The sequence below is a fragment of the Corythoichthys intestinalis genome, chromosome 13 (genome assembly GCF_030265065.1).
Source record: "Corythoichthys intestinalis isolate RoL2023-P3 chromosome 13, ASM3026506v1, whole genome shotgun sequence".
In the NCBI taxonomy this organism is placed as follows: Eukaryota; Metazoa; Chordata; class Actinopteri; order Syngnathiformes; family Syngnathidae; genus Corythoichthys; species Corythoichthys intestinalis.
The window spans coordinates 47,835,480-47,849,595 of NC_080407.1; the positions used below are offsets into that span (position 1 = coordinate 47,835,480).

General features: G+C 40.2%; 1 protein-coding gene across 6 annotated transcripts in view; it reads right to left on the bottom strand.

Moving 5' to 3' along the window:
• Positions 1 to 14,116, bottom strand: part of ppargc1a (peroxisome proliferator-activated receptor gamma, coactivator 1 alpha) — a 436,445-nt gene that overhangs the window by 55,502 nt on the left and 366,827 nt on the right. For 3 of the 6 annotated variants that reach the window (XM_057856331.1, XM_057856335.1, XM_057856334.1), the window contains exons 1-2: positions 8,976 to 9,279; positions 7,179 to 7,358 (exon numbers count right to left, since the gene is read on the bottom strand). In XM_057856331.1, coding sequence (XP_057712314.1) covers positions 7,179 to 7,358; positions 8,976 to 9,023 — 228 coding nt within the window. In that variant the 5' untranslated portion in view covers positions 9,024 to 9,279. Of the gene's footprint in view, positions 1 to 7,178; positions 7,359 to 8,975; positions 9,280 to 14,116 lie in introns of those variants that run through there. The other 3 variants (XM_057856330.1, XM_057856333.1, XM_057856332.1) reach the window with 1 other exon arrangement.

Below are 14,116 nucleotides of genomic sequence, written 5' to 3' on the forward strand. Positions count from 1 at the left end.
CCCATTTGGCCCTTTGTGGAATTGGTTTGACACCTATGACTTACAGACTAGCATTGTACTTCCACGTATTTATGTAAAATAAATCCTAATGCTAACAGCACGTTTTTTTGCTTTTAACCAAGAGTCGAGACATTTTTACCTCCATATCTATAAAGAATTTGCGGATTTAAGCATTTATTCACAAGAATTATTACCGGAAAAGCTCTGTTTACATCAGGCGACCGCTCGCTACATTCACTAACAGACTAGCACTGTACTTTGACATATTTACGTAAAATAAATGCTAACTGCACGTTTTTTATTTTGCTTTTAACCAAGAATCAAGATTTTTTTACGTCCATATCTATAAAGAATTCGGGGATTTAATCATTTATTCACATGAGTTTTCACTGAAAAAGCTCTGTTTACATCAGCCGGGTGCTAGCTACATTTACTAACAGACCAGCATTGTACTGTACATTGTATTGACATATTTATGTATAATAAATGCTAACTGCACGTTTATTTTTTGCTTTTAACCAAGATTCGAGACCATTTTACATCCATATCTATAAAAAAAAAAAAAAAATTCAGGGATTTAAGCATTCATTCACAAGAATTTTCACCGGAAAAGCTCCGTTTATTCCAGGCGGCCGCAAGCTACATTTACTAACATACTAGCATTTACGTAAAATAAATGCTAACTGCACTTTTTTTAAAAATGTTTTTAACCAAGAATTGAGACTCTTGTACATCCATATCTATGAAGAATTTGGGGATTTAAGCGTTAATTCACAAATATTTTCAGGCGGCCGCTAGCTACATTCACTAACAGACAAGCATTTTACTTCGACATATTTACATAAAATAAATGCTAACTGCACGTTTGTTTGTTTTTTTTTGCTTTTCACCAAGAATCGAGACATTTTTCCGTTCATATATATAAAGAATTCAGGGATTTAAGCGTTTATTCACAAGAATTTTCACCGGAAAAGCTCTGTTTACATCAGGCGGCCGCTAGCTACATTCACAAACAGATTAGCATTTTCCTTCGACATATTCACGTAAAATAAATGCTAACTGCACCTTTTTTTTTTTTTTTTTTTGCTTTAAACCAAGAATCAAGACATTTTGACGTCCATATCTATAAAGAATTCGGGGATTTGAGCATTTATTCACAAGAATTTTCACCGGAAAAGCTCTGTTTACATCAGGCGGCCGCTATTTATATTCACTAACAGACTAGCTTTGTACATCGACATACTAGTATTTACATAAAATAAATACTAACTGCACGTTTTTTTTTTTTTTTTTTGCGCTTTTAACCATGAATTGAGAAATTTTCACCGGAAAAGCTCTGTTTACATCAGACACCCGCTAGCTACATTCACTAACAGACTAGCATTGTACTTCGACTTATTTCCATACAACAAATGCTAACCGCACATTTTTTTTTTTTTTTTGCTTTTCTCCATGAATCGAGACAATTTTACGTCCATATCTATAAAGAATTCGGGGATTTAAGCATTTATTCACAAGAATGATAACCGGAAAAGCTCTGTTTACATCAGGCAGCCGCTAGCTACATTCACTGACAGACTAGCATTGTACTTCGACTTATTTACATAAAATAAATGCTAACTGCACGGTTTTTTTTGCTTTTAACCATGAATCGAGACTGTTTTACGTCCATATCTATAAAGAATTCGGGGATTTAAGCATTTATTCACAAGAATGATAACCGGAAAAGCTCTGTTTACATCAGGCAGCCGCTAGCTACATTCACTGACAGACTAGCATTGTACTTCGACTTATTTACATAAAATAAATGCTAACTGCACGGTTTTTTTGCTTTTAACCATGAATCGAGACTGTTTTACGTCTATATCTAAAAAGAATTCGGGGATTTAAGCATTTATTCACCATTGGAAGGTGTGCCCACAAATCTTTGTCCCATTCACACTAGTGGAAATGACACAAAGACTTGTGGGTACACCTTCCGAGTGGCATTCTGCCTGTACATAGTTGGTGAATTCATGACCTGCATTATTGTTCCGTCTCTAAAACTGCTCAGAAAGTGATTTTGATGTGTTTTGTTTACTAACTTAATGTCTTATATTAGCTTATGTCTTCGCTAAATCTCAATATTTTACCGTGGAAACCAGGTCGAAGTGGTTCTTGGACTAGGCATTTTTATAATGTTTCTGACAACGGAGAAACCTTCCGTAGAACCTGAAAGCACATTTTGTGATGCAGGTGGCCATGTTCCTCTAACCTAAAAGTGTCTCCTGGATGACAATCAGGCTTTGACGCCAATGATACTCCACCAAGCTAATGAGGAAATACATCAGCAGCCACTACGCCCGAGAACTCCCCTTCCCCCGGCGCTCTAATCCTTGCCAAGAGGCAAACTTTCCCCTGTCAGATTAAAAGGGATTAGCCGGGTCCTGCTACATGAAGAACTGGCCACTTCATATGGTGACTTCAAACTTTCCAAAGATGGAGAGGCAGAGGGAGTAGGGGTTACAAACTTTAGCCCTTCTCACCTCCTCCCCTCTTCTTCTTCACGGCTAAGATTTGCAGAGCTTTCACTCAGCAAGACACAATAGCTGCTGGCGTGCGCGGCAAGAGCTCCCAAACATTGGCACGAGACTACAATATTCATGCTGAACACGTGCGCCTTATTTGCAGCGACACGTGCGCTGGCCAGATGCTTGACCACTGTATTCACTGCCATTGACGGCCATAGATGTCCAATCAATTTTGACCAGGAGGGTAAAATTCAGTCAAACTGGATAGGACATTGCTCTCATTTATTCGTTTGTAAAGTATTAACTCGATGGCGATAGATGACCAAACTAGAGAGGTTTTTGTATATCCTGAGATGAGAAATACATTCACACACTTAGGTGAAAAAACCCCTATTGAAGAGGGTCCTACAAAAAAGGAGGGGCTACTCAACCGTGCAGTAAAGTATTAACGCATTGGTTGCCATTTGTTTGGATAGATGACCAAACCAGAAAGGTTTTTGTATATCCTGAGATGAGAAATACATTAACACACTTAGGTGAAAAAAACCCAATTGAAGAGGTGCCTTCAAAAAAGAAGGCGCGACTAAGCTGTGCAAGTACGGCCTTATTGAAAACCAAAATTAATCTTCTAATTGGGCCAATTCGACAAAGTGTGCCAAATTTCGTGGCTCTTTCAGCCCTGAAAAAAATCTACTTCATTTTAATGGTGAACAAAGGGTCGTCATGGTAACAGACAGAAACATGTGGACATGAGCCTTAAAATGTAGGACTAAAAAGGTTTAGTAACTACACAGACCAACCTGTAAGGAACTGGACATGTACAAGTAAAATGAGTGACTTTCTGTTGCCACTAGTTGGCACTAGAGGGTTGATGCAGATGACTACGACAAAATCTTTCAGGGTTCAACTCTCATCAAGTACAGTAAATTTGACTCAGAAATGTGGTATGAAAATTTGGGGTGAGACACAATGACAACGGTCATTTTCGTTTTCTTATTTTGGACCCCTCTGCTTCAATGAATCCTCAATTTTTTCATCAGGCACCTGGACAAATGTCTTAAGGCTCCCCTGAAGCAGGTTTGAGGTGAAATTATTTTTTCCCTTGGAGGATTAGCCTCCAGTAAAAAAGGCCATTTCCACTTTCCAGCAGGGGGCGCCAGGCCTAATGAGTAATATTTCAGTGCAGTCATTTTTTAGACTGAGAAACCTCTCATACAGTGGTATGAAAAAGTATCTGAAACTTTTGGAATTTCTCACATTCTGCATAAAATCACCATTAAATGTGATCTGATCTTTGTCCAAATCACACAGATGAAAATACAGAGTGTGCTTTATCTAAAACCATCCAAAAATTTGTAGGTTTTCATTTTTTAATAAGTATAACATGCAAACAATGACAGAACAGGGAAAAATAAGTAAGTGAACCCTCTGCTAAGGATACTTAAAGAGCAATTGAAACCAATTTTTACCAAAAATTTTAAGTTAGGTGTGTGCCCAATCACTGATTAGTGGTTTAAAGCTGCCCTGCCCACTTTAAAAAACACACCTGGTAAGAAATTTCTTGATGAGAAGCATTGTCTTATGTTCATCATGACTCGGTCAAAAGAGCTGTCTGAAGACCTGCAATCAAGGATTGTTGATATGTATAAAGCTGGGAAACGATCTCTAAAAGTCTGGATGTTCATCAATCTATAGTCTGAGAAGTTGTCTACAAATGGAGAACGTTTGGCACTGTTGCTTCCCTCCCAAGGATTGGCTATCCACCAAAGATGTAGCCAAGAGTTCAGCGCAGAATACACAGAGAGGTAAAAAAAAAAAAAAAAAAGAACCCTAGAGTGTCTGTTAAAGACTTACAAAAATCACTGGCACAGTCCAATATCTCTATGCACACGTCAACTATATTTAAAACTATAGCCAAAAATGTTGTTCATGGGTGGACTCAACGGAAGAAGCCACTGCTGTCTAAAAAAAAAAAAACCAAAAAACATTGTTGCTCGTTTAATGTTTGCAAAAAGGCACTCCGACACTCCACAGAAGTTTTGGCAAAATATTTTCTGGACTGATGAAACTAAAGTTGAATTGTTTGGGAGTAACACACAACAACATGTGTGGAGGAAAAATGAAACAGCTCACTAACATCAACACCTCATCCACACCGTGAAGCATGGCGGAGGGAGCATGATGATTTGGGGCTGTTTTGCTATCTCAGGGCCTGGACAACTTGCAATCATTGATGGAAGAATGAATTAAAAATTTTATCAGGATGTTTTGCAGGAAAACCTGAGGCCATCTGTCATGCAGTTGAAGCTAAAAAGAGGATGGATGCTGCAACAAGACAATGATCTAAAACACAGAAGTACAGTAAATCAACTTCAGAATGGTTTCAGAAGAACAAAATACACGTTCTGCAGCGGCCAAGTCAAAGTCCAGACTTGAACCCCATGGAGATGCTGTGGCATGACTTAAAGCGCTTCATGCCAGGCATCCCAGGTATCTGACTGAATTACAGCAGTTTTGTAGAGAAAAATGGGCCAACATTAGTCCAGGTCGATGTGCCAGACTGATCTGCAGCTACAGGAAGCGTGTAGCTGAAGTTATTGCTGCCAAAAGGGGGGGGGGGGGGGCCCACAAAATATTAAATGTGATGGTTAACTTATTTTTCCCATTTCTGTCATTGTTTGTATACTATCCTCATTGAAATATGAAAACCTATTAATGTTTTTTTTTTTTTTTTTTTTTTTAAAGCAGTTTTTTTTTTCATCTGTGTGATTTTGACAAAGATAGTTGATGTATGCATGGAGTTATTGGACTGTGACAGTGATTTCTGTAAGTCTTTAGCAGACACTCCACGGTTCTTTTTTACATTTCTGAGTATTCTGCCATGAACTGTTGGCGTTATCTTTGGTGACGGCCACTCCTTGTGAAAGACCTCTCTCCATTTGGAGACAACTTCTCTGACTGTCGATTGATGAACATCCAAACTTTTAGAGATGGTTTATACAAATCAACAATCCTTGACCGCAGACAGCTCTTTTGACCAAGCCATGATAGACATCAGACAATGCTTCTCATCAAGACAATTCTTACCAGGTGAGTGTTTTATTGTGGGCAGGGCAGCTTGAAATCACTCATCAGTGATTGAGCACACACCTGACTTAAAGTTGTTTGGTGAAAATTGGTTTCAATTGCTCTTTCAGTCCCTTTAGGCAGAGGGTTCACTACTTCACTTACTTATCCCCCCGCCCGTTATTATTTGCATGCTATCCTCATCAAAATGTGAAAACCTATAAATGTTTGGGTGGTTTTAGTTAAAGCAGACACTGTTTTTTCATCTGTGTGATTTTGACAAAGATCAGATCACATTTGATGGTGATTTCATGCAGAAATGTGAGAAATTACAAAATGTTCAGATACTTTTTTCTACCACTGTACATGCCAAATATGAAAAAGAAAACCTTAGCTCAGGGAATTATTAGTCATTTACTGACTTTGAGGTGCCCCCCCCCCTAAAAAAGGCCAACTTCGGCCCCCGCCTAGGTCAGGCCCGTGAATGAAAACTCACCATTTTGCTAACTTTCGATCTTATATGTCTCATGAACAGTCTCACCATTTTTGAGGAGGATCCAACTAATTCCTTCACATTCAATCCAAAATACCCGCATTCCAGTTGGGTTTGGGATATAGGTCCAAGAGACTTTTAGGTGCAATTTTACACAAGGTATCGACTCCCTGAATTTCTTTGCTCTACCTTAAAAAACCTAATAGGACGGGCCTTCTTAAAAAAAAAAAAAATCAAGGGGGCAAAATGATCGAAATTTACGCCCAGTACGTATCTGCAAATTTTGGTGAGTTTTCCTTAATGTTAACGCCTCTAAATTGTCATTTTTCATTTACCTTCAAGAAAGAATAATCATAATTCCACCATTTGGTGCTCGGGCCCATGGTTCAAAGCTATTAAAGGCGAGTAAAACTGCTATTGTTCTTCAAAACGACACTTGTTGGTATTTTTAACCAACCTCTGCATGCCATATCGCTCGGCTTGGCGGCAGACAGTCACGCCAGCTACCACTTAGACGTGTATTTGTCCACAGAGTCGCACATGAAGGCCCTGAAACAGTTCTTGGCGCTTGTCGGCGAGGTTAAACATGGAAAGAATTTCGCCTGTTATCAAGTGTTGCCCGCAGGACCGCATGCACGGCAGCTGAAAACGTGAGCGCATGACACGACACGACGCCATTTTCACCCCCTGGAGGCGAGGCTACCGCTTTCAATCCTCTGCCTATCTACTCCGCTGATAAGGCCTCCTAATGAAGACCGCGAGACTGACGGCTTTATGGCCCGGGCCGGATCGTCGACCTTGTTGGCAGCCTCGCCGGGTGACAACAGAAGAAAAAAAGGAACAGTGGAAGGGTGATAGGAGGAAGATTAAAGTTTTACAAGCCTTTTGAGAAGCCTTTCTTTACGACGTGTCCAGAGTTTGCTTTCAGATGTGAGCCGCATTAGTAAGTCGAAGCCGAAATAAACACTTTTGATAAGGAGGCCTAGCGCTGTCGGGTCCCAAATAAGGGGGCAAAGGTCCCGCCGAGGCTTATCGAGCTTCACGTTTTTTTTTCTTTTAACCTCTAGCACCCCTCATCATTCTGACAAAAAGACGCAGCCGTGACCTACCTCGAAAAGATTGCACGCCTCGTTGCCATACTGCGCGGAAATGATCTCCGATTGGTCGCTGTACCACTTGAGGCCGCCCAGGAAGCCGTCGGCGTCTAGGTCGCTCACGTCCAGCTCGGAGAGGTCGAGTTCGGGGAGGTCGGGGCAGAGGGGCTGGTCTTCGCCAACCAATGCAGCGCACTGGGGGAAATAAGAACGGTCAATGCCACGTTATGTGTTGCTCCCAAAAAAACGTGATGGTTCACTGACTTAATTTATATGCTATTGTCATTAAAATATGAAAAACTATCAATGTTTAGGTGGTTTTAGTAAAAGTTGTTTTTTCATCTGTGTGATTTTGACATAATCAGATCACATTTGATGGTGATTTCATGCAGAAATGTGAGAAATTCCAAAAGGTTCAGATACTTTTTCCTACCACTGTACATACCAAATATGAAAAAGACAACCTTAACTCAGGCAGTTATTAGTCATTTACTGAATTTGGCGTGAAAAGGCCAATTTTGGCACCACGCCTAGGTCAGGCCTGTGAATGAAAACTCACAATTTTACTAACTTTAGATCTCATAAACAGCCTCACCAATTTTGAGGAGGATCCAACTAACTCCCTAGACGCCAATGTCTCAAATGTGCGCCTTTTTTCACATTCATTCCAAAATAACCGATTTCCTGCAAACTACATTTCATCTACTTAACCGTGCACCTGGGGTGAACGAGGCCTCGTATGTTGTAAAAACAGAGAGAGAGAACGGGAGATGAAGAGCGAGCGAGAGCCAAAGAGCAGAGGGGTTGGGCTAATTTGCATGTCTCAGCTGATTTTCTCTTCTTGCAGGGTCATTATGAATGGGAGAGGGCTGCCATGTACACCCCTGCCAAGGATGGTCATCCCGCATGCATCATATCTACGTTTATAAACAACAATACGGCTTAAAGTTCCAGAAAAAAAGCAAGGAGTGCTCAGACATCGGTGTCACAGTTCATCTGGACCCTGCACACACACATGAATACACAATGACTTAAAGACTTGTGACGAGACAGCTGACTTGCGGTGCACACGCAAAGGAGGGAGAGGGGGCTCGTGCCCGTGAGACGATCCAGTCAGACACGGCACGGCAGTTCCGCAAACGGCTCCGCTGATCTCTCGCCTAATTATCTTATGGACTTCCCGGGTCCAAAGTGATGGACTGGCGCCTACACAGACAAGGCAATCGCTGATTTACGCACTTAGAAGCTGAGTGGCGGAGGATTTAAGAGAAAGCGCCCGCTGCCCGGTTTCCTCTCGGTGCGAATATTTATAGCGTGTGCGCACATTTTGGACAGAATCATGAAGCACTGCGGTGAAATCTCCACACGCAGGGAAATAATCCGCACCTCCGCAGAGCATCGCTGCGCAGCACGGTGGAAATTTAAAGTGCTGGCAATGCACGGAATGCCGTTTTAACATGCTCGTGCAGCCGATTTCACGTGCGCGCACGGACGCTGATCACCAAGGGACTCCGTGCGTAAAAAAAGAAGAAAAATTCAAGCCTCTCCGGTACTTAAACGCACCATAAATCCGATAGAATAAGATTTTTAAAAATCCCTCATTTTGCGTAAACTACACCATGAGGTTGAATGCATTCCGCTTGCTTAATAGTTGTCAAAATAGTCCCGCGTTGTGCATCCTCAACTGCGTCCACATTACGCGTTACGCACCGGGAAAAGAGGACTCAGCAACCCCGTCGCTCCAGGAAAATAACATAGCGGCAGTCCACATGGAAAAGACCAAATTTTCAGGTTGTTTATGCAAGAGCTCACCTCTATTTCTCTCCACACCAAGTCCTGGTTACACCTGTCCCACGCCATCCAGCCACTGAATGACGTCTCGGTAAAAAAAAAACAAAAACAAAAAAACAAAAAATGATAATACTAAAAATAAAAAAAAAACAACCCCCCCAAAATAATAATATAATCGGAGGGAAAGGGGTTGAAAGGGAAAAAAAGGAGGGGGGGATCAGGTAAAAAAGAAATCCACGCGCGCTTCTTCCCACTCGCTCGCACACAGGCAACTGCTGCCCCTCGCCGAGAATGAACCGAGGGCACCTGTCTTACAACTGCTTTCCATCACATGACAAAGCTATTAAAAGTAGGCAGGGGAGTGACTCCGCGTCCACGCTACTCACCAGTGACGCGCGCGGCGGAGGCGTGGCTTGCATGCACACGTAGTAAGAATATAAAAAAAAAATCCAATCAAATCCAATGCAATTAAAAGCATCATCCTTCTTGCATCCTCTGTATGAAGATTTTAAACAAGGGTGTAGTTTTGCATAGAAATTTTGCATAGGGACCAAGGGCGTAGGTTTGCGTAGGGACGGTTGGGACATAACACTACCAACTTTTCAGAATGCTCAACTTTTAAGCAACCTTATTTGCATTATACAATGATTTCAGTTATATAGGTCATTTAGATTGTCTTCCTATATGTTGTCAGGATAGAATTGATCCTACCATTATGAAGTGAATTACATACTTTCATTATGTTCAGACTTAAACTGTCCCCTTTTCACTCGGTGAATGCGCCAGTCCATTTTTTCCCCTTAAACACACGTTTGGCTGATGACTTAAACCCACCCTCCTCCCCCCACACCCACACCCATTCACAGCCCGACAGAAATACAACATGTCGCCTCCCTCGCCCCCTTCAAAGACGACGGATATTAGAAGCTTTTTTCCGCCAGCAGCAACCACTGTAAATAATTTAAAAAGATGTCAATGTTGTGGAGGTGGGGAACACTTCACTAATTTTGATACTGTTACTCCAAGTTGATTTTACTCACTGAGATTTCTTGAAATAAGATAAACAGCTAGCTGAAAATAAGCTTAACAGACTTACCCTAATTTTTGGACTATAAGCCGCTACTTTTTTCCCTCATTTTGAATCTTGCGGCTTATAGTCCAGTGTGGCTTATTTGTTGATTTATTTGGGTTAATAGGTAACACTTTATTTAACAGCGGCATCATAAGAACATCATAATTATGACATGACGCTATCATTACTGAATGCTTATGACAGATGTCAGTATGTGTCATGTGGCATATTATGTCACTAAATCCATTTATGTCCAGCTCAGATCTTTTACGTCCATTCAAAAGTGACATAATTTGCTGGATGACACTAACCAACATCTATGATAAGTATTCATTAATGCTTATGACAGTGTCATGTAATGATTATGACTGTGTTATGACAGTATTATGGCACCACTATCCAAGAAAATGTTACCAAATACCTATAGCAATTAATGAAACAACTGGAACAGTAACTGAAGAAATAATTAGCACAGAAAGTGACTGTTATTTACATCTGCAGCGCCGCAATGCATGCTAGGAGGAATGTTGGATGACAACAGTGTTGAGAGCAGGTGGCAGCAGAGGTTGACTGTCTACCCCAAGGAAGCAGTGATGGCCAAATGAAGCTTTTAGTGACAATAAGGCTTTGCAGCCAATTGGTTCAAAGCTTAATGGTGGTTCATGTGGTCTTATGATGCCATTGTCAAATGAAGTGTTACCAGTTAATATCTTTTGGTGTAAATATCCCATAATACAATGAGGACAACTGCAGCTTATAGTCCAGTGCGGCTTATCTATGAATAAATGCCGTTTTCATGTCAAATTTGGTGGCTGGCGGCTTATAGTCAGGTGCGCCTTATAGTCCAGAAATTACGGTATTTTAAGCATAGGCGGATCTACTATTCAGGCAAAATAGGCGAGTTTTTAAGCTTCTAATATATATTTTTTTAATTCAAATAATATGGGACCTTAATGGGAAAAAAAAGAAAAAAATCCAACGTTCAATACAAGTGCATTTATTCAGTGGGGAAAAAATCCCACATAAAGAAAAAAATATTTGAAATCAAATAATGTGTGTCACAATTATTAGCACCCCTGATGTTAATACTTTGTACAACCCCCTTTTGCCAACAAAACAAGGTCTGGGGACTGAGATGGCCATGGGGAAACTTGATTTTGTGTCTGGTGAACCATTTCTGTGTAGATTTGGCCATATGTTTAGGGTCATTGTCTTGCTGAAAGACCCAGTGACGACCCATCTTCAGCTTCCGGGCAGAGGGCAACAGATGTTGATTTAAAATGTCCTGGTATTTCAAAGCATTCATGATGCCATGCACCCTAACAAGGTTCCCAGGGCATTTGGAAGCGAAACAGCCCCACAGCATCACTGACCCACCCCCATACTTCACAGTGGGTATGAGGTGCTTTTCAGCATGCGCATCTTTCGTGGCACGCCAAGCCCACTTAGAGTGTTTGTTGCCAAAAAGCTCAATCTTGGCCCCACACAAAAATACACACGGTCCCAGGCTTCAACTGGGACCGTGTGCTTTGGTCAGACGCACTACAATGGACTGTTCCACGTCGACGGACTCAGTATCAGTCGCTTAGCTTCATTTTGTGCCGTTTAGCTTTGCTTAGCTCCGTTTAGCATCGCTTAGCTCTTCGTTAGCTTCACTTAGCTCTCCCGTGTTTTTCACGCCACTTAGCTCGCTATTTTTACAGCTCACTCGCTACTTTGCACGTCGGCTATCGTTTATTTCGAACACATGAGCGAACGTGCTCTCCATGAGAGCCAAAGTGCAGTGAGGGAGAAGTTGAGAACAAGCCTCTAATGCCTTTCAACTTTCTTCTTCTTCTTCACACCAAACAACACGACAGCACACCCTGTGGCAAAACAATGCAGTACAGTTCCAATCAGTCATACAATAACACTCAACAGCTGGATAACAGTATTTGCTAAAAAAAAAAAAAAAAATCTATTAGTGACACCACAAGCAATGACAATGAATGTTTTTTTACGGAGTGTAAAGCTTTCATTAGCGGTTTAGCGAACGTACCTCTGGTGAAGATTTCAAAATAAAAGCACGTGATGCTCGTCATAAATAACGATTTCTGGAGTTAAACCGACATACGTCAGAATTAATATTATAATATGTTGAGTAAATACTACAGAATACAGATTCTACAGCAAGAATACCTTTCAAATGACACTCTTTATGACAAATATGATTGGCAATGAATAATTATAATTATTATACTACTATTATATATAGTAGTATCCTATAATAATAATGCTAAAAAAAAATTTGAGAATTGTTTTGAATAATGTTGGAAAGGCAAAGTCAGTGTTCTGAATCTGTTTACGTTCCATTCTTTTGCACTAGTAAATGCTATCACCATTTTTTTTTCTTGATTTAGGTAAAAAATGACCAACTTTTAGATGTCTGGGCTCAATACAAACAAATAGTAATATTTACTTAAAGTGGAAGAATCTAATGCATTAATCTTTTAACTAGCCTTTAACACTCAAAAAAAGATGGAGAAAATTATTTGACTAGATTTAACAAAAATTGTCAGATTAAGACGTTAAAAATTTGCAGTTTGAAAGTTAGTATAGGTCAATACAGATTTATTTTGCATTAACCATTTAGCCTATCAATTAATTGGGTTCATATTGGTGAGAAATTTAGCCCTGACCAGCATTCTCCAAATATGTTTGGTCTTATTAATGTCCCATCCCCAGCAAAAAAGTGTACATTCATGTTACTCTGTTATATCGTCCCTACCAATATTAAGACCAAACCTACGCCCTTGATAGATACATAACATTACCAACTTTTCAGGATGCTCAAATTGTCCCCACCAATTTTTAAGAAACCTTGTTTGCATTATACAGTGTATCACAAAAGTGAGTACACCCCTCGCATTTCTGCTGATATTTAAGTATATCGTTTCATGGGACAACATTGACAAAATGACACTTTGACACGATGAAAAGTAGTCTGTGTGCATCTTATATAATAGAATTAATTTATTTTCCCCTCAAAATAACTCAAAATATAGCCATCCCTTAGAAACTACATCCCTAAATGTCCAAATTGAGTACTGCTTGTCATTTTCCCTCCAAAATGTCATGTGACTCGTTAGTGTTACTACGTCATTAGTATTTTGAGGGGAAAATAAATGAACACTATTATATAAGCTGCACACAGACTACTTTTCATTGTGTCAAAGTGTCATTTTGTCAGTGTTGTCCCATGAAAAGATATCCTTAAATAGCTGCAGAAATGCGAGGGGTGTACTCACTTTTGTGATACACTGTACAACATTCCGCCTCCTCCGCCCCCTTCGAAGACGAGAAAAAAAAATTCCGCTAGCAGCAGCCAGCCACTGTAGTAACTGATGTAAAAAGACGTCAATGTTGAGGATGTGGGGAACACACCACTAATTTTGTTAGTGAACCGGCATCAGACTTAGCATAACATTAATCTGTGTGAATTACCCGAAAAGTAGGAAGCTGCTTTGAGAGAAATATCCTCCTGCATGTTTTCTACTGCTAGCGTTCTTCCCAATTTTCATTTTTATTTTATTTATATGGTCTTGAAGCAACCCAAAGAAGCTTTCAGTTTTTTTGTTAAGTTCGGCTGTGCTTGTGGACAAAAGCAGTAGTTTATTTGACAGCGACTGTCATAAGACCGTCATAATTATGATATGACACTATCATGGGCATTACTGAATGCTAATGACAGATGTCATTAAGTGTCATCCGGCAAATTATGTTACTAACTCCATTTATGACCAGCTCGGATCGTTTACATCCATTTAAAAGTGAGAGAACGCTAAATGACATCTGTTATAAGCATTCATTATTGCTCATGACAGTGTCATGTCACAATTATGATTGTCTAATGACAGTTGTGGGATATTATGGGATATTTACACCAAAGATATTAACCTGTAACACTTTATTTCACAGCGGCATCATACGATTGTCATAAGACCAAATGAATTACAATGAAGCTTTGAACCAATTGGCTGCAAAGCTTCATTGCTTAAAGAAGCTTCATTTGGCCATTAGTGCTTCCTTGGGAAAGACATTCAACCCCTGC